At 56.6% G+C, this 19725-nt stretch overlaps 1 protein-coding gene across 1 annotated transcript; it reads left to right on the top strand.

Annotated features, from left to right (window-relative positions):
• Positions 1 to 19: 19 nt before the first annotated feature.
• PRPF31 (pre-mRNA processing factor 31) lies at positions 20 to 16446 on the top strand. The gene is made up of 14 exons (XM_082436607.1): positions 20 to 156; positions 3197 to 3381; positions 3472 to 3532; positions 6073 to 6156; positions 6761 to 6858; positions 7449 to 7555; positions 8229 to 8398; positions 10685 to 10842; positions 12013 to 12102; positions 13679 to 13806; positions 13894 to 13966; positions 14559 to 14687; positions 14787 to 14885; positions 16039 to 16446. Exons 2-14 carry the CDS (start codon positions 3205 to 3207, stop codon positions 16162 to 16164), a joined length of 1500 nt encoding a protein of 499 aa, XP_082292733.1. The 5' UTR covers positions 20 to 156; positions 3197 to 3204; the 3' UTR covers positions 16165 to 16446.
• The last annotated feature ends 3279 nt before the right edge of the window (positions 16447 to 19725 follow it).

Below are 19725 nucleotides of genomic sequence, written 5' to 3'. Positions count from 1 at the left end.
TTGTTGTTCCAAACGCAGCCAGGAAAGACGCGGTGCAGGGGCCAATCAGAGCGCAGCTTTGCTTCGACGACGGCGCAAGGGTGAAACGTCATCAGTGAGCGTCGACCGCTGCTGGGAAGCTAATTTCCTAGAAACCATCGTGCGAGAAGAGAAAAGGTGAGTGTGATGGAGACGAGGGAAGGGTGGGAGGTTGGCTTCCTGGGTCTGGGGGAGGAAGTGTGTAAGGAGAAAGGCGGGCCTTCGTAGACCGACTACCCAAAGGTCTCAAATGCTCCTACATTGTTACGGCTCTGGGGATATAGCGGCAGCAAAAAATCGTTCCCGGCCCTCTTGGCGCTTTGCATGGTGCCTGGGGAGACAGGCTTAATCAAGTAATTACTTAAATAATCACAAATGTGTGAAGTGCCTTAGGGTACACACAGGGCGTGCGGGGTGTATATCACCAAGCAACCTATCTACTCTAGAGTGGGGTGCGTGGGTCGGGGAGCTGGAATATGAGAACTGAAGGATGAAGAGGTGTTGAGCTGGTAAAAAGGGAGGGAATGAAGACCTAAAGTGAGGAGAAGAAGTTGGTAAGCGAAAAAAGCGTGAGAAGGATTCAGGGGCATGGGGGATAGTGGCGGGGGCTGAGGCTGGAGAGGTTGGCTGGCATCAAGCGAGGTCGTGGTATCTACTCCGTGCCAGGTGCTGCGCTGGGCGATGGAAATAGTGTGCAGTGAACAAAATGGACACGGTCCCTCTTTTCATACAAATTTAAGCTTAATGAGGAAGATGGACATTAAACAAAATGTTAGAAATTTAGAGAATCTCAAGTGTTGAAGTGAACTAAAGGGGTCATAGGATGTAGAACAGCGGGATAGGGTCTAGTCTCAGGGTCAGAGATAATCCACGCTGCAAGAAATAATGTTTGTGCCCTTACCTTTGGGATGAAAAAATAATATATCCAGAGAGCCGGAGAAAGGAAACCATAATGTGGTTTAAGGATTAAATTAAAGGATTTAATAAGGATAAGGTATAATTATTAAATAAAGTTAAGGATATAAGGATTAAATAAAGGATTTAATAAAGTTCATTATATAAGGATTAAATAAAGTATAAGGATTAAATAAAGTTCATTCATTCATTTGCCCAATATTTCTTGAATACCTACAACGTGCTGGAGATTCTGCTAGATGGTGGAGATATAACAGTGAACAGACAGATACCACCCCTGGTTTTGCTTACAGTTTAGTGGGGAAACAGAAGAGAGGATAAGAAGAGATACTTGAGTCTTATGTATGGAGAGCAGGTCATGTCCAATAAAGGAAAAGTTCCTCTTATTCAGAGAAAGCGAGAGTAACGAGAGTTTTAGAGAAAGGTGTGTGTGAGATAACGTGGGTGCGTTTACAAGGAAAAGCTGTGTCTTATAAAGAGAAGTGAGTATAAAAGGGACATTGCATCTTAGGGAGAAAGGAGGGTATGAGGGGAGACTGAGCTCAGAGACAACTGAACATCCAGGGGTCCTAAACCGGCAGCTCAAGGGCCAAATCTTTCCTGTAATCGTTTTAGTTTGGCCTGTGCCATGGTGGTCTGTTTAAATTAGCCACTTAGAAAGAAACTTTTCAAACTGGGAGGTTACACATAAAAATTCTGACTCTCTTACTTTTCTTGAAAAAAATTAGAAAACCTGGCAACATGGAGCCCGTGTTCCCACTAGCAGGGCATGTCTGAAGCGTTGTGTCAGCTGAGCTTTCACATCAAGCATGATTCCCTAGCTCTCCAGGCTCCACTTCTCCAGTTGCCCAACCCCCAGCCTGCTTCACTCACTTATGTCACCCACTTAGCCTCTGTGGACATGGAAGTTTGCAGCCTCCGTTTGTCTTTCTGTAAATTTTATTTTATTTCTTTATTCTTTTGGCTGCACCATACAGCTTGCAGGATCTTAATTCCCCAACCAGGGATTGAACCCGGGGCCACAGTAGTGAAAGCGCCAAGTCCTAACCACTGGACCGTCAGGGAATTCCCCTGTTCTTTAATTTCATTTTTTTTATTGAAGTATAGTTGATTTACAATGTTGTGTTAGCTTCAGGTGCACAGCAAAGTAATTCAGTTATATATACATATATATCTATCTATTCTTTTTCAGACTCTTTTCCCTTATAGGTTATTACAAAATACTGAGTATAGTTCCCTGTGCTATACAGTAGGTACTTGTTGGTTACCTGTTTTTTATATAGTAGTGTGTACATGTTGCATTTGTCTTTTTTTTTTTTTAATTTTTATTGGAGTATAGTTGGTCTTCAATGCTGTGTTACTTTCTTCTGTATGGCAAAGTGAAGCAGTTATACATATACATATATTCGCTCTTTTTTAGATTGTTTTCCCATATAGGTCCTTACAGAGTATTGGGTAGAGGTCCCTTTGCTATACAGCAGGTTCTTATTAGTTATCTATGTTATACATAGTAGTGTGTATATGTCCATCCCAATCTCACATTTATTCCTCCCCCCCTTCCCCCTACGTTTGTCTTATTGAAAGAGAAGAAGAACAGGAAGAGGGAGTGTTTCTTATTTAAAAAAAAAACAAAGCACTGGGGAGGACAGAGTGGTGGGGATTGTACCTTGTAGAGTAGTGCTTCGCAGCCTTTTCCACTGCGTGGGATTCACCGAAAATACTAATATTTGGACAGCACCTGGGGTAGATGAGGAGCTGCTCGTAGCCCGAGGTGATGGGCCTGGAGGCTCTAGACACTTTAGGCCCCGCCTGGTTGTCCTGATGGCTGAGGAGAGCAGGATGTCTGTCACCCACTTAGGGCCCAGCAGTTGGTGGGGAGGGGCCTCTGCTGGGGGGGCAGGGAAGGATGTGAGGAGAGGTCTTGTCAAGGGCGGGGATGTATCTTCTAAGTCTTAGCGAAGTGGTGGCGTGAGGGGTGTGCAGTGTCTTGTCCAGTGAAGTGAAGGTGAGAAGGGTGGGTAGTGTGAGTTTTGACTGGAGACCATCTGGTTCTGGGAAGTGGGTTCATGGATTCATTCAGCAGGTATTTACTGAGCATCTGTTATGTGCCAGGCACAGTTAGGAGCTAGAGAAAAAAGCAAAAGAGTGTACCTGTCCTTGTGGAGCCTGCATGCTGGTGAGGTTGATCAAGAAGGACTGGGGCCATCTGGCAGGGGAGGCCTCTCCCAGTAATGAGCGGGGGCCCAACTCGCCCTCCCCGCAGGCCTCGGGATGTCTCTGGCCGACGAGCTCCTAGCTGACCTCGAGGAGGCGGCAGAAGAGGAGGAAGGAGGGAGCTACGGGGAGGAAGAGGAGGAGCCGGCGATCGAGGATGTGCAGGAGGAGACCCAGCTGGATCTTTCCGGAGATTCGGTCAAGAGCATCGCCAAGCTGTGGGACAGCAAGATGGTGAGAGGAGCTCCGGGGGTGGGTGACACGGGCAGCAGCTGCTTTGCCTGGAGAGTCCCGGGTTCTGACTCTCCGCTCCTCCCCGGACAGTTCGCTGAGATCATGATGAAGATTGAAGAGTATATCAGCAAGCAGGCCAAAGCTTCGGAAGGTACCTTCTCCCTCGCCCTCGCCCTCGCCCACGCCCACCCCCACCCCCACCCCCACCCCGGCTCTTCTCCGGCCAGGCCCCTCGGCTCTTTTGCTGCTGGTGACTTTGGAAGTTGGCTCTTCCTCTCACCCTTTGCCAGAGCCTTCTTCTCTTCCATCCCAGCCCAGTCCCCTCCTCTCCCAAGAGTGTACTGCATTCTAAAGCTGATACTTCTTTCGTTTTTTTAAGTTTTCTTTTTTGGCCGCGCTGCGCAGCCTGCGGGATCTTAATTCCCCAGCCAGGGATCAGACCCAGGGCCCCTGCAGTGGAAGCGCAGAGTCCTAACCACTGGGCCACCAGGGAAGTCCCTAAAGCTGACACTTCTTAAGTGTCAGCTCCTTGCTCTGTGCTGAGCGCTGGCTAATCGTGATAGGATTTATCTCAAGGCTTCCCAAACTTTATTGATAACCTGATCAGTTATAGAGTTTTGCCATACCTGTAAAACACTTATTATTTCACATTTTTAAATCCACATACTTTTTTCCTTCAGTTTACCCAAGAAGGAAAGATATTGCTACTGTGGATGGAAAACTAGTATCATTTGGTAAATAGAAAGTAACCATGAAAACATAAAAAAGTATCCATAAAAATTATTAAAGTCTCTCCTCACTTCTAACTCTGGGCAAAGCTGGGTTATGTGTTGAGTGTTCAGACCAGCTCTAAGAGGACAATGCCGTCATCACCCCCGTTTTTCTTGGAAAGCTGTGGCTCTCGAGTGGAATTCCTCGGCAGCGGGGAGCCAAGGGAAGCTTTTTGGCACAGGAATGGTGTAGTCAGAGCAGAGTTTCAGGGAGACTCACTTGTTCCACCCTTTCTTTTTTAAAAAAATTAATTAACTTGTCGGCTGCGTTGGGTCTTCGTTGCTGCGCGCGGGCTTTCTCTCTAGTTGCGGTGGGCTTCTCGTTGCGGTGGCTTCTCTTGTTGTGGAGCACGGGCTTAGTTGCTCCGCGGCACGAGGGATCTTCCTGGACCAGGGCTCGAACCCGTGTCCCCTGCATTGGCAGGCGAATTCTTAACCACTGCACCACCAGGGTTAAACTTTAAACCTTTAAAACTTTCTTTAAAGTTTTCCTGAGGCTCCCTGGGGGCCAGGCCTGTGTGGGCCCCTGCTCTCAGAACGCTCAGGGGCTGGTGGAGCAGTTACTGGTGGGCGGCGCCTGCTGGGATGGAGGGAGCCCAGGGCACTCGGGAGCCACAGGAGGAGCTGGCTGACCCTGCCGCGGTCAGGGAAGAACTGATGTCTCGGCTGGGCTTTGAAGCATGAATACACATGACAGGCCAAGAACGGGGTGGCGGGGGGTGCGCCCAGGGAAAGGGAGCTGCACCTGCAAAACCTTGGACATCCACAGTGGTGGGGAGGCTGGCAAGGCACCAGACCCTGCAGGGTTTCAAATGCCAGGCCAGGGAGTCGCGGGGAATCATAAAAGTGACATTTCCTGGTGTGGGCCAGGCTCGGGGCTTTTAAGTCAGACCCAGTCACACCCCGTGTCTGGTGGGGAAGGTGGACACGAAACACCTCAAAACTGGGTGGCGATGGTGCCTAATGGACGTGGCGGGAGTGTGGCGGGAGCCCAGAGGAGACAGCCGACCCCTCCTGCAAGGTGAGGGACAGGTTCTTAGGCGCCTTGTGAGTCTTAAGGACATAGAGGCACTTGAGCATCAGAAATCAGAGCACAGACTCAGGAATCAGCTCTTAGCTCTGCCATCTGCTGGCTCGGTGACATCAGGCCATGTCCCTCCGTTTCCTTCTCTGCAACATTGGCCTGATTTAACACCAGCCTCCCTGGCTGGTGGTGGATAAAATAAGTTAATGCCCGTAAGGCACTTGTAACAGTGTCGTATGCCCAGTAAGTCCTGTGTGTGTCAGTTGTTCGTGATAATACTGTCATCATCGTCATTATCGTTGTTATTATTAGAGCTTGAAGGGTTTTCCAGAAACAGACACGAGGAAGGGATGTACCAGGGAGAGGGAACAGCATATTCAAAGGCCAAGAGAAGAGTGAAGCAGGCCAAGTGTTCAGGGCACTGTAATCAGTCCTTTAATGGCTGGAATGAAATAAAGCGGGGGTGTGATGAGAGGATGGGGCCAGGAAGGTGCAGAGACCAGACTGGAGTCACTGAGTCAGCAAGTGTGCACGGAGCGACTGCAATGGGCCAGGCACATCGGGGTGCAGCCACAGGAAGCAGACCCGGTGCTGGTCCTCGCAGAGCTTCCGGCCTTTTGGGAGGCCTCAAACATCGCTCTGGGTAGCTGGGCTGTTAGTCTAAGGGTGTGGTGAGCCCCAGGGGGGTTTAGGTCCAGGGCGAGATGGGGTCAAGTCTAGACTGGCCTGGAGGGAGAGATGGGAGGTTTGCAGATATGCAAACCTGTCCCCCAGTTTCCTCTTCAGCCCCTCCCTGCCCCGCCCCAGCCGCATCCCCAGTCTCCCTGAGCTGTGGGATCTGGGATGGGGTGAGTGCATAGACACACACCCACACCAGGCTCTTCCTCATCCTCACAGTGATGGGACCGGTGGAGGCGGCCCCCGAGTACCGGGTCATCGTGGACGCCAACAACCTGACGGTGGAGATCGAGAACGAGCTGAGTGAGTGCTGGGAAGGGCAAGCAGGGACAGCCCTGCCCTGTGTCCCCCACAGCCTCCTCCCATCCCCAAGGGAGGGGCAGGCAGGATCGCAGGCCGTCTTCCCTGCTGGCCTTTCCCGGGGTCCTGCCCCCAAGCCCCTGTATTAGCTGGAATCCAGGTTCAGCTCCTGTAACAAGTGGTTACGTGAAAAGGAAGCATATTTTCCTCTCATGTGAAAGTCTGGATGAGGAGTCCAGGCTCTTTCTGTCTCGTTGATCTGCCACCTGTTTCATGGTACAAGGTGACTGCCCACCTCCAGCCATCACCTCCACATCCTCATCAGCAAAAAGATGGGAGAGAAGAGGAGGGCGCATTTTTTTCCTTTGAGGGAGTGGCCTGGAAGTTGCACATGTGACTTCAGCTCACATCTTGTAGATCAGAACTAACTCCCATGGCTGCATCCAGCCATAAGGGCAGCCGGGAAATGTAGCTTTGTGCTGCATGTCCGTGAGCCCAGCTATAATTAGGGGTTTTGCTGCTGAAGGAAGAAGGGGAAATGGGTACTGGGGGAGCCAGCAGAGTCTGCCTGCCCCTCATCGGGTCCTCTCCGCCCTGTCGCCCTTAGACATCATCCATAAGTTCATCCGGGATAAGTACTCGAAGCGATTCCCCGAACTGGAGTCTCTGGTCCCCAATGCACTGGATTACATCCGCACCGTCAAGGTAAATGGGAAGAAGGGGGCTCCCCGACTGCCACTAATGTGAAGGGGAGGCGGGGCCCTGCTCTCGGACCCTCCAGGTCTAAGGGGAAGGCTCCCGTCGCTCAGCCTTTGGCCGGAGACGGGATGAGAATCAGGGAAGCAGTCCTAAGTGCCAAGACCCCGAGATGGCAACAGGCCTGGTGCATTCAGGGAACAAGAGAGGAGGCGAGAGGCGAGTTGCAGAGGCTCCGGGTCTTACGGGAAAGTGAAGGCGGGGTCACCAGTGCACAGGGCCCCCCGTGAGTCCAGGGGCGGGTGGGGGTGGTGGCAGGGGATGCCCACACAGGGAAGTGACGTGGTCAGACCCGCACTCTGAGTGGCCACGGGCCGCAGGCCTGTGGCGGCAGCGGGTCTTCCCTGGGTGGCCCATGTGCTCGGCTCTGCTTCCGGGTCAGCCCGCACGGGGCAGACGGTGCGGATCCTTTGAGCAGCGGAGTTGCCGGGAGTGGGGGAGGCAGGGGAGTGCGCCGGGTACGGATCGGGGGGTGCAGGAGCACGAGAGGCTCTGGAGCTTCCTGAGCCCCGGGCCCCGTCCCGCCCTCTCGCCCCCAGGAGCTGGGCAACAGCCTGGACAGGTGCAAGAACAACGTGAACCTGCAGCAGATCCTGACCAACGCCACCATCATGGTCGTCAGCGTCACTGCCTCCACCACCCAGGGGTGCGCGCGCGGCGCCCGGGCCAGCGCGTGGCCGTCAGTCTCGGGGGCTAGGGCGCCTGGGCTCGCAAGCCCGGCACCGTGCTGGGCTCGGGGCTCCCCGGGCGTGAGAGGCCAGCCGCGCCCGGGGTTCCGAGGGTGAGGCAAGGGGCAGGCCCATAATTGGAAGTGTCCGCCTCCGGCGTGTCATCCCCTCGCTGGGGTGAACGCCGGCTCTCCACCTGCCCCTCCGGCGTCCATGCTGTGCCTAGGAGAAGGGGACATCTGTCACCCCAGAGCAGAGCTCTGGAACGGTTGATCGCAGCGGTGACCGTGGTCCGAGGGGTGGCCAGCAGGGCTGAGGCCCGCAGGGTGTGGGGGGCCTCGGCGGGAGAGCGTTTCAGGCAGAGGGAGCGCCTGCAGAGGCCCGGCTCTGGCATGGCCTGGGCAGGGGCGCCTCCCCCAGACGGAGACAGGACTGGGCAGGGAGGTGGTGCCACCGAGGACGGGTTCCCGGCAGCCCTGGCCTCCAGGCCTCAGGGCCAGCGGGAGCGATAGCTGCAGTGAAGCCGCACACGCGTGTGCGCACACACACGCAGCTGGGAGGACGCGGCCCCCAGGCCGCTCAGACGGGACCTGCTGAAGCTCGAAGGTCAGGTCGTCCCAGCCTCACCCCCGCCCCGCCCCCGCCCCGCAGGCAGCAGCTGTCGGAGGAGGAGCTGGAACGGCTGGAGGAGGCCTGCGACATGGCGCTGGAGCTCAACGCCTCCAAGCACCGGATCTACGAGTACGTGGAGTCGCGCATGTCCTTCATCGCGCCCAACCTCTCCATCATCATCGGGGCGTCCACCGCCGCCAAGATCATGGGTGAGGCCCGTGCCCACGCAGCGATGGCCCCGCGGGCCGCGTGACCTTGGGGAAGTCTGTTCCTCTTCTGTAAAATGGGGGTCTGGCCCTGGGGCCCCAGGACCGTGTCCCCTCGCCCCTACCCTCTCATCTCTCCTGGAGGCCACAGAGGTCAGCCAGCTTGCTCTTCACACAGACACAGAGGAAGGATGGCGGCCCTGAGCCGGGTCAGCGCCCGCATCCCCGGCAGAGCTGGGGCCAGACAGGCTGCAAAGGGGAGAGGCGGCGTGGCTGGTGGAAAGGCTGGGCATCCCAGCAGCTCCCAGCTCTGCCACGGGCCCACGGGGCCGCCTGGCAGTAGTAAAGTCAGCTCTCTGAGCCTCAGTATTCTCCACAAGAGGGGGCACTGCTCCTGGCAGTGTGTTAGGACTAAACAGTGGGTCCCTTCCTCCTCGGGGGCTCTCTGCGGCCTCAGAGTGGCCCCTCAGGCTCCTGGCCCCTTCAACCGAGAAACACTTTCTGGGGGAGTTTGATAAAGCAGCCGTATTAGTCAGCTCGGGCTGCTGTAACAAAGTACCATAGATTGGGGGGTGGCTTCAACAACTGAGGTTTATCCTCTCACAGTCTGGAGGCTGGGAGACTGAGATCAGGTGTCTGCAGGGCTGGTTCCTTCTGAGGCCTCTCTCGGTGTGTAGATGGCCACCTTTTCACTACGTCCTCATGTGGTCTTCCCTCCATGTGTGACTGTGTCCTAGTCTCCTCCTCTCGTAAGGGCACCAGTCCCATTGGATTAGGGCCCATCCTGTGACATCATTTCACCTTGATCACCTTTTTTTTTTTTTTTTTAATTTGGTCGCGCTGGGTCTTAGTTGTGGCAGGCGGGCTCCTTAATTGCGGCTCGCCAGCTCCTTAGTTGCGGCTCACCAGCTCCTTATTTGCAGCTCGCTGGCTCCTTAGTTGCGGCATGCATGTGGGATCTAGTTCCCTGACCAGGGATCGAACCTGGGCCCCCTGCACTGGGAGCGCTGAGTCTTAACCACTGCGCCACCAGGGAAGTCCCTGATCACCTCTTTAAAGACCCTGTCTCCAAATACAGTCACATTCTGAGGTGTGGTGGGGGGAGGGTTAGGACTTCAGTGTGTGAATTTGGGGGGGGACACAGTTCAGCGCATAACACAGTCTTGGGGGCAGGTGTGTGCAGAGTTGCAGGTAGAAGCAGTGGTGTCGGGGAAGGATAAGCTTGGCTCTGGATCCTGCTTCCCCCCTCGCTGACCTCACATCTTTGGGCAAACGGTGTCACGTGCCTCAGTTTCCCCAGTGGCGATTGGGGGTTGTGCTAGTTTCCTGTGACTGCTGTAACAAATGACCACGGACCAAGAGGCTTGAACGACGCAGTTTATCATCCGACAGTTGTGGAGGTCAGAAGTCCACCGTGGGCCTCACAGGGCTAAAGTGAAAGTGTCGGCAGGGCTGCGGTCCTCTATGGTGGGTCAGGGGAGGAAGCCGTTTCCCTGCCTTTTCCAGCTTCCAGGGGCACCTGCATCCCTTGGCTCGTGGCCCCTTCCTCTGTCTTGAAAGTCTTCTCTTGCGCCACTCTGACTCTGCTTTTCTCTCCCACTTTTAAGGACCCTCGTGATTACATTGAGCCCACCAGGATCCTCCAGGATAATCTCCCCTTCTCGGGGTCCTTAACTTGCTCATATCTGCAGAGTCCCTTTGGCTGCATGTGGCACCAAAGAGTAGTCACAGGTTCCGGGGATGGTGATGTCAGTGACCATGGGGGCTGTTCTGCTCCCGCACGGGTGTTGGAGGCTTGTTTCAAGGACTCGTGTGTGTGATGAGACCATTTACCTAATCCTTAAAAGCGCCCAGCACAGGGCCCTGCACACAGCGGTCCCGCCTCAGAGGTGGTACTACTTACAGCATTTACCTGCAGCTCCTCGTCCCCTCCCCCACGCCCGCAGACACGCTCAGGGGAGCCCAGAGGTGGCGCACACCCGGGCCCTGTCGTCACGAGCCCCCAGCGTGCTGAAAACCACTCCAAGGCATGGAGCAGGGCCTGTGTGGCTTCGCAGACGTGGGTCCGGTTCCTGCTGGGCCAGCTGGCTCCCTGTGCACCTTTAGCAAGTGGCGTCACCTCTCTGAGCCTCCTCCAAACCCCTCTCGGAGGTGGGACACTTCGGCCCTCCTTGGCGGGGCCGCCTCGGGGCTCCAAGCAGAAACTCCTGTGAAGGTGCAGCGCACGGTGAGCCCCCAGACAAATGCCCTCGCTCCTTCTGACCCCCTCCCTCCCTCCCTCCCGTGCAGGGGTGGCCGGCGGCCTGACCAACCTCTCCAAGATGCCCGCCTGCAACATCATGCTGCTCGGGGCCCAGCGCAAGACGCTGTCCGGCTTCTCATCCACCTCAGTGCTGCCCCACACCGGCTACATCTACCACAGCGACATCGTGCAGTCCCTGCCCCCGGTGAGTCCCACCCCCCTTGGAACCTTATGCTGTGCCCCAAAGGGCACCCCCCGCCCCCTGCTGCTCCCCGGGTCCCAGGGGTCACTGCTGACGACAGGGGTCGGGACCCTGGAGGATGGGCCACACGGTGTACGAACAAGGGCGCTGGAGCTGATAGGCCAGGTTGGAGTTCTGGCCCCGCCTCAGGCTCCCCGTCTGTAAGTGGGGTGAACTGAACCTGCTTCATGGGGTCGAGACGAGGACTCGCTCGTACGAAACACCTTGACATCAGGCCTCGCACGTAAAAAGCAATGGAAGCGTGAAGCTTGTGAGTTCGGGGTTCCCAAAACCATGGTCAGGTTCAGTGGCCACTAGAAGGACTCACAGGGCTCACCTTGAGCTGACCCACCCAGGGTTACGGTTTATCAGAGTGAGGGCACCCAGAGTAACGCTAGCCGAGGGGAAGGCACGAGGGCAGGGTCCAGAAGTCCCGAACGCGGCGCCGCCTGAGACGGTGCGCACAGGCGCCGCCGGGAAGCCCCGCGGGGCCTCGGGGCTCAGTCTCTGCCGAGGCTCGGGGGCACAGACATGGCTGGGACCCCGTGACTCAGAGACCCCACCCTGAGTCACAGCGCTGTTCTCTGGCTTACCCAGGCCCCTGCCAGCACAGATCACCACCCAGGAGCCAGGGCCAAGGCCAGACTTCTTAGGACAGGGTTAAATTCTCCTCTACGCCTAGCTGCTGCTGGCTTACTATGTTATTATTATTACTGTTATTCTTCTTATCATTATTATCATTGCTACCACTACCATTACTACTAGTCACCGAGACTTGGGGCTGTGGGTGTGACAGGTACCATCTTGGTGTTTCTCAGAATTCAGCCCCTACCTTTCGTGGCATGTGACACCATTTTTGGTGATACACAGATGGATGTTTTAAATTTTAATCATAATGTAGGTATTTTCTCCGTATCTGATAATCTTCCATCTGTAGTAATGCAATTCGGTCTTCCGTGCAAACGGGGAAGTAGGTTATCGTTATCATTGACTGATAATTTGTTGCTGTAACACGTTATTGCAGTAAGGCGGTAGCGGTAAAGGTGACATGCTGACACGGTGGCCAGCACTGTGGAAAGGCGGGGGTCTGATTGCACCCCCACGCTGACTCTGCCTTCCTGTCCGTTGCTGCAGGATCTCCGGCGGAAGGCGGCCCGGCTGGTAGCTGCCAAGTGCACGCTGGCAGCCCGAGTGGACAGCTTCCACGAGAGCGCGGAGGGGAAGGTGAGGGGCGGGCGGCGTCTGTCCGGGCGGCGCGCGGTCTGTCTCAGGGAGAGCTGTCAGCAGAGGGCCCGCCACAGCGAGCGCTGTCCTAACAGGGCAGAGGTGGGGGTGTTTGTCGTGGCCCCCGCCGAGGTCAGCGTCCCCTCCCCCTGCTGTACAAGTTTCCCGCTGCTGCTGCTGTGACAGATTACCGCAAGTTTAGTGGCCTAAAGCAACACAGGGTTACTGTCTTAGAGTTCTGTAGGTCAGAAGTCCACGGCGGGTTCCCTGGGCTGAACTCAAGGTGTTGGCAGGGTTCATTCCTTCCGGAGGCTCAAGGCGAGGATGGCTCCGCTGCCTCTTGCAGCTTCCACAGGCCGCCCGCGTCCCTTGGCTTGTGGCCCCTTCCTCCATCTTCAAAGCCAGCGTGGCATCTTCCCAGCTCTCTCTGACTCTGCTTCTGTCTTCACATCTCCTCTGACTCCTTTAAGGACCCAGTGATTACACTGGGTCCGCACTGATCATCTAAGGCACCCTCTCCCCGTTTCAGATCCTTAGCCCAGTCACATCTGTAAAGTCCCTTTTGTCAGGTAAAGTGACACATTCACAGGGCCCAGAGAGTTGGTTGTGGACACCTTTGGGGGAGGGGGAGGTATTTATTTGCCTACTGCACCAGGATCTGTCCCCTCTACCGGCACTGTCATTGTTCACGTAATTATTCCATCAACCTGTGCGCCTTGGCGGACTTGTTCTGGGAGAGTAGGTGTTTTCTGTCTTGTGCGTGATTGTTTTCTGAGCACCCACCCTGGCACTGTGGGTTCAGGGGTTCAGTCTCTCTCTGACCACTGGCCTGGATGCTGGGGGTACAGCAGTGAACCGCACAGACAAAAGCCCTGCCTCTGTGGCATCTCCATTCTGGCTGGGGGCGGGCCGAGAAGACACAAGCGGTAGATCTGCGGTGTGTCCAGTGGTGCTGAGTAAAGGCTGGGAAGACAGATGCGGGGCGTTGGGGGTGGCGAGGGAGGTGAGACTGATGAACCTGGAACTCAGGGCGGGCTTCTCTGAGGAGGTGAGGGTTTAACATAGACCTGAGTGCACTTAGCACGCGAGTCCCGTGGATGCTGGGGGGAAGGGTGTCTCAAGCAGAGGGAACGGTCGGTGCACAGGCCCTGAGGCTGGAGCACAGCGAGCTCCGGGGAGAGGAGGCTGGTGGGATGGGGGCAGATCACCTGCAGCCTCGCACCCTGGGGAGAGCTTGGCCTCAGTGGGGGTGCTGAAAGGGGGCCGATTTGGGGTCCTTCCTGAAGGAAGAGCCTGGCGGGATTCTCGGGGGCGTCGCGACTGACTGACCTGAGGAGAGCTGGGGCGGAGGGTGGGGAGCGGGCGCGGGAGCTCTGGGCCATTGCCTGTGGGGCACAGCGTCGAGAGGAGAGGGCTGAGCCGAGATACAGTGTGGGAGCATCGCGTGGTAGGTGCGACTTAAACCCGCAGAGCCCAGAGGGTCGAGGTCCTCCAGGGCCGCGTGGGAACGGGGGGGCCGGGCAGACAGGCCAGGCCCGAGGGAGCAGCTGCGGGGCCCCAACCCCGTCCTCCACAGGTGGGCTACGAGCTGAAGGATGAGATCGAGCGCAAGTTCGACAAGTGGCAGGAGCCCCCGCCCGTGAAGCAGGTGAAACCGCTGCCCGCGCCCCTCGACGGGCAGCGTAAGAAGCGAGGCGGCCGCAGGTGGGGCCCGGGGACCAGTCGGGCCGGGACGGAATGGGAAGGGAAGAGGCTTGCACCCTCCCAGCTGACCCCCTGCCCTGTCCCCAGGTACCGCAAGATGAAGGAGCGGCTGGGGCTGACGGAGATCCGGAAGCAGGCCAACCGCATGAGCTTCGGGGAGGTCAGAGCCCACCCCACTCTGCCCCCGCCCCCTGCTGCATTCCTTCCTCTCCATCTGTGGCCATGCCCCCCCGCCCCAGATCCGGGACAACACCTTAGCCTTCGCCCTGGTCCCCCCCACCCCGGCCTTCAGTCTCTCCCGGCCCCATCCACCCGGCACCGGCCCCCTTGCCCCGAGGCTTCCCATCCACCCAGGATCTGGAGGCTGTTCAGTCTCGTCCCTCCCCTCTTCCCTCCCCCGCCCCGCTGTACACGCGCTTCCCCAGGCTCCACCCCTGCCAGGCTCTTGTTACCCGAGCCTCACCGTACTGATCCTGCAAGAACTAGCTCAGATGCCGTTTCATCAGTGAAACCCATTTCAGTTCTTACACCACACGCACGCGCACGCACACGCACACGCACACGCACGGCCCCTCTCAGCTGTGAGCTCAGGGAGCAGTAACGGGGCCTGACTTCCTTGCTGGGGCCCCAGCAAGGCTCACTGCACTCGGGGCCCAGTAGGTGCCTGAATAGGGCCGGCTGATGGGGTGGATGCCTGGGCCTCTAGCTGACCGAGGAGGCAGCTGACACAGGACGCCTTCCCCTCCCACCAGATCGAGGAGGACGCCTACCAGGAGGACCTGGGCTTCAGCCTGGGCCACCTGGGCAAGTCGGGCAGCGGGCGGGTGCGGCAGACACAGGTGAACGAGGCCACCAAAGCCAGGATCTCCAAGACGCTGCAGGTACGGCCGCGGGCAGGGACGGGGGCTGAGGGTGAGGGGCGGCGGGCTCGGGCGCGTGGGCCCCAGCCACAGTCTGCACCTCCCTGGCCCTCCCCACAGCGGACCCTGCAGAAGCAGAGCGTGGTGTACGGCGGGAAGTCCACCATCCGCGACCGCTCCTCGGGGACTGCTTCCAGCGTGGCCTTCACCCCGCTCCAGGTACCGGCCCCGCTGGGGTCAGGAGGCCCAGGGAGAACCCCTTCCCCTCCTGGGCTTCAGCTGCCTCGCCTGCGGAAGGAGCACACACGACAGGGCCCCTCTCAGGGCTGCCGTGGGGGGAGTGGGCACCGATGAAGCCCCTGAAGGGTGTATCTGGGTTCCCTGCACTCGGTGAAGTTACCAGGGACCAGTTGGTCTCTATGACCTCGAGCAGGCTCAGTCCCTCCCTGAGGCTCTGGGTCCCCACCTTCCGAGAGCCGGGTGGCTGGGGCCACCTCAGCGCCCCGCACAGGAAAGGTCCTAGGTAGGTGGGCTGGGCAGTCGGGACCCCAGCCGGCCACCAGAGCATGGGATGGAGCCAGGGCAGGTCACTCACCTGTCGGGTCCGTGCCTCGGTTTATTCACCCACCAGATAGCGCTAGTGTGGCCCTTGGGATCTGAGGAGTACAAGCGCATTCCCTCCTTCAGCGGGTGTCTGCTGAGCGCCTGCTAAATTCCGAGCGCTGTTGCAGGCGCCGGGACAGAGCCACAAAACAGAGACAGGAAGTTTTGCCCTCCCAGAGCTTAGGGGGTGGCAGGGGGACAGATAACTAAGATACATAGTGTGTTGGAAGGTGGAAGGTGCTGGAGACTGAAAGGACTAAGGGAGATGGGGAGCCTCCAGGGGAGGCCTCAGCAAGAAGATGAGAATCACCGTGTGTAAAACATTCACAACAATGCCTGCCACGCGTCGGGTCCCCAGAGCTGGTCGTTAAATCCTCGGTGGGGTTGGTGCAATTTGTGCTGGGACTGCAGGCAAGCCACTTACTTCTGGGACTCAGTTTCCTTATTCAGGAACCGAACAGGATCAGCTGTTCTCCAACGGTGGTGTTTTTAAAATCTCCTGGGGAACCTGCTAAAAATGCAGATGCCCAGATCCTCCCCTCTTCCCCCACCCCCCGGCCCACAGACTCAGAATCTCCCAAGGTGGGGGAGATTTGGGGGCTGGCAGACTGTCCACATGTTTGCCCAGAGCCCAAGGACCACTGGGAAGGGCCCGTGGGCCCCTGACATTTCATGATTCCTTCACTGGGAGCTGGGGGAGCTGGGTGGGGGGCATTGTTAGGGCCCAGGCCCGTCTCCCCACCCCATCCCATCTCCCCCACCTGCCCAGGGCCTGGAGATTGTGAACCCACAAGCAGCGGAGAAGAAGGTGGCTGAGGCCAACCAGAAGTATTTCTCCAGCATGGCCGAGTTCCTCAAGGTCAAGGGTGAGAAGAGCGGCATCATGTCCACCTGAGGGGCGGCGCCCTGGGCCTTCTCCCGCTGAAGGGACACAGAGGCCACACCTCTCTGAAGGGATCGGGGTCAGGATGGGGCTGGGAGGTTCCGGCAAGGAGAGCCGCCCCGTGCCGGCCGGTGCTGGGACTGTCCAGCGAGGCTCGGGAGAAGGCCCGGCCCCGGAGCACAGAGATCGCCGCCCCACTCAAACACACAGCCCGCCTTCATCACGCGTCCTTTTTATTTTAACCGGGAAAGGAAATACCTTTGAATAAGTGCAATTAAAAGCACGTTATCAGGATCTGTCCTTGGCGAATGATCGTTTGTCAAACACCTGGGCGATTTGAGGAGTCAGAGCTACGGGGTTTTGGGGGACAGAGCTTGGGCTTCCTGGAATCTGGATCCAACCCCGGGCCTGTCACTTCCTCATTGTGCAGTCCCGGGAAGAGAAGAGCCCTCTCCATCTTCAGCCCCCTTAGAGAACCCCGGTCGTTCTGACGCCCCAGCTTTCAATGCAGGCCGCCCTGGGTGGTCGTGGCATCTCATGCAGTTGGCCTCTGCCGCCTTCCAAGCCTCCACACTTCAACCACCAGGCGCACCTGTGAGGACGTAAAAGATGCCCAGGAAGCACTTAGCACTGGGCTCACCGTCAGGGCCCCACGACGGGGCACTTTTGTTATTCTGTCCAGTGTTTGCTGAGGACTCCCCCTCCCACCCTGGTGTGCCAAGCCCCGGTGGGGTGGAGCAGACAGGTGCCCAGCCCTGGCAGGGACTCAGGGCTATGAAAGTTCCTGCCAGGTAAGGAGAGTGCCGTGCCGCCGGGGTAGCCTACCCCGTGCTGGGAGATGGGCTTCACAGCTGCTCACTTACCTGCACGGTCAGCACTTAATTACCCAGGAGGACCAGCCCCGGGGGAGCGATGCCTCTCTAGCTCGAGCTTTCTCCCTGCGTCTCTTTCTGGCTCACTGGGTCCTATCTGAGATCTCTCTCTTTCTGTTCCTCTCTCTGGGACTCCCCCATCACCACTAGGGGCTCTGTGTGTGTCTCCGGTCCCCAGTCCCTCCCTCAGCCCAGGGCTCTGTCTCTGGACCTCAGAGGCCCTCTCTGAATCTCTCCCCTCCCACACATGAAAAGAGTCTGCACACCAGGGAGGTTCTTTCCAAAGGCCAGATTACCCCAGGTCACATAACTGTTTCCCCAGATTTATCCCTGAACTTTAGGTCAGCCTTGCTTAAAAGTGATGACCTTTGCTGATCTCTGTCTCTGGGGGTGCCAGGGAAGGGCCGTCTGTCCGCAACTCTTCAGAGTCCCCATCTCCCCTGGCCAGACTGAATCGAACGGTGGAGGGGGCAAGGAGGTGTGAATCTCAAGAAGGAATCGGAGTCACCTGGCCCTGCAGTCCCAAATACTCTTAGAGTTTCTCCAAGTTCCATATGCCTCAGAATTGCCTGGAAGGACTGTTAAAACGGGTTACAGGGCCCGGGTTTCCGATTCATTTGGTCTACGGTGGGGCTCAAAAACGTGACTTTCTAACAACTTCCCAGGTGGTGTTTATGCTGCTGATGCAGGGACCACACTTTGAAAACCACTGCTCTAGAAAATCCTCTTATCAGATTAGTGGCATGTTGGAATCATCTCAGGAATTTTCATTGCTAATGTCTGGTTCCCATCCTGAGAAACCCTTATTTAATCAGTCTAGGGCAAGGCCTGGGTATCTGGATTTTTTTTTAAGCCCCCAGGTGATTCTCACATGCAACCAAATTTGAGAACCACTGCTGTGGACCCTTGCTACTCAAAGTGTGGACTGTGGACCGTCAGCACTGCCTGGTAATATGTTAGAAAAGCAGGACCTGGGACCTCCTGAATCAGAATCTGCACTTGACAAATCCCCAGGTGATTCCTGAGAAACCTAAAAGGCCCTGCTCCATCCAGGGACCACACTTTGTTGTTTTTGTTTGTTTGTTTGTTTTAGGTGAAGTATAGTTGATTTACAACAGGGACCACACTTTGAATAACAAGGGTCTTCTGGACCAATATTTCTTAAACTCTAACGAGGGACTTCCCTGGTGGTCCAGTGGATAAGACTCCGCGCTCCCAATGCAGGGGGCCTGAGTTCGATCCCTTGTCAAGGAACTAGATCCCACGTGCATGCCGCAACTAAGAGTTCACATACCACAACTAAGGAGCTGGCGAGCCGCAACTAAGGAGACCGCCTGCTGCAACTAAGACCTGGTGCAACCAAATAAATATTTTTTAAAAAACCCAAAAAACCTCTAATGATCACCCAGAAAGTTTATAAAAATACAGATCCCTAGGCTTCACTCCCCAGATCTGTGTGGGCCTAAGAGCACTGCGTTTTTACAAGCATTGCCTGCCTTGCCACGGGCGATTCTGATGCAGTTCTCACTTGCATTTCCCTTGGATTTATCTTACTTTCCTCCACCTAGAGGAGATGGGCAGAAATGACTGCCCATCTTGACTGGGTGACCCAGGGCAAATGCCTCCTGGTTTGCCAAAGCACCAGTGCCTAGCAAGTTTCAACCACAAGTCATTCCCCGTATTCATCCAGGTATTCATTCAGCAAACGGTTACTGAGTGCTTCTTGCTGCTAAGCGCTGGAGATGCAAAAATCCGCAGGGGGAGAGTCAAATAATTAAGAAAATGACAGTATACATGCAAAAGTAAATCCGAACGAATAGGGCTCACGTGAGCACTCAGCACGGGAGGTCAGGGAAGTTTTACCGCTAGAAAAGACCACTGAGCTGAGATCTGAAGGACCAGTAGGCGTTAGGAGTCAGCCGTGGGAGGGGATCAGGGACTCCCACCTGTACCTTCTGCGGCGTCCTCACAACACCAGGGAAATGGAGGTGCAGAGGAGAATAACTGTCCCACGGTCACGTAACCACACAGAAGCAGGACAAATACTCCATGCCTCCATGGCGCTTCCCAACCAATTCAGCTATGCGTGATGCCAGTGACTTGGGGCATCGTCTCCTGCTTCCTTCCTTTTCTTCCTTCTTCTGTGTCTCAAAGATATGCCAAATACAGGCACTTGGAGAAAGACTGTGCAGCTCACAGACAGGGACCGGCCTGCCCGGCCAGGATCCAAGGGAGGTGTGGAAGGATGCGCCCAGGTTCCAAGCCTGCCTGCTACGCCCCGTTTCACACGCCTTAGGAGCGGTTACCGCCCACTCGCCAAACTATTGGACACTCTGGGAGGAACGATAACAGGGTCAACGAAGAAGAGGGGTGGACCCTCTTTCCCGGCTCCTCCCTACCAGCCCAGGGGCTGTCTTCATTGGCAGATGACTTCAGCCCGGCCCCCGCTTTGAAGGCACCTGTCTTTCTCCCATTAGGTACGCGGCCTCTAACGCCCACTCTCCATGCCTTCCTCCGCTTTCCCCACCCACTTCCTGGACCAGCCAATGACTTCAGGGCAGAATATCCCCCCCACGACCAATTGAAAACGGCTCCAAACTTGACGGACGACTTCCCGCCCCTGATCAGCCTAGCTCCGCCCCCCGACCAATTGGCTTACGAGAAGGGGGCGGGTGTATCCAATCAGCACGACACAGGTCTC

This window comes from Balaenoptera physalus (assembly GCF_965194825.1).
Source record: "Balaenoptera physalus genome assembly, chromosome: 19".
In the NCBI taxonomy this organism is placed as follows: domain Eukaryota; kingdom Metazoa; phylum Chordata; class Mammalia; order Artiodactyla; family Balaenopteridae; genus Balaenoptera; species Balaenoptera physalus.
Note: the sequence above shows the minus strand (reverse complement) of the source record. Positions and strands in the feature narration are given on the sequence as shown.

Excerpts from the sequence above, each read along its gene's own strand:
- PRPF31 (XM_082436607.1), top strand. The coding sequence starts at position 3,205 with ATGTCTCTGGCCGACGAGCTCCTAGCTGACCTCGAGGAGGCGGCAGAA. Across the intron at positions 13,807-13,893 it reads AAGAAGCGAGGCGGCCGCAG|GTACCGCAAGATGAAGGAGC; the intron begins GTGGGGCCCGGG and ends CCCTGTCCCCAG. Across the intron at positions 13,967-14,558 it reads ACCGCATGAGCTTCGGGGAG|ATCGAGGAGGACGCCTACCA; the intron begins GTCAGAGCCCAC and ends CCCTCCCACCAG.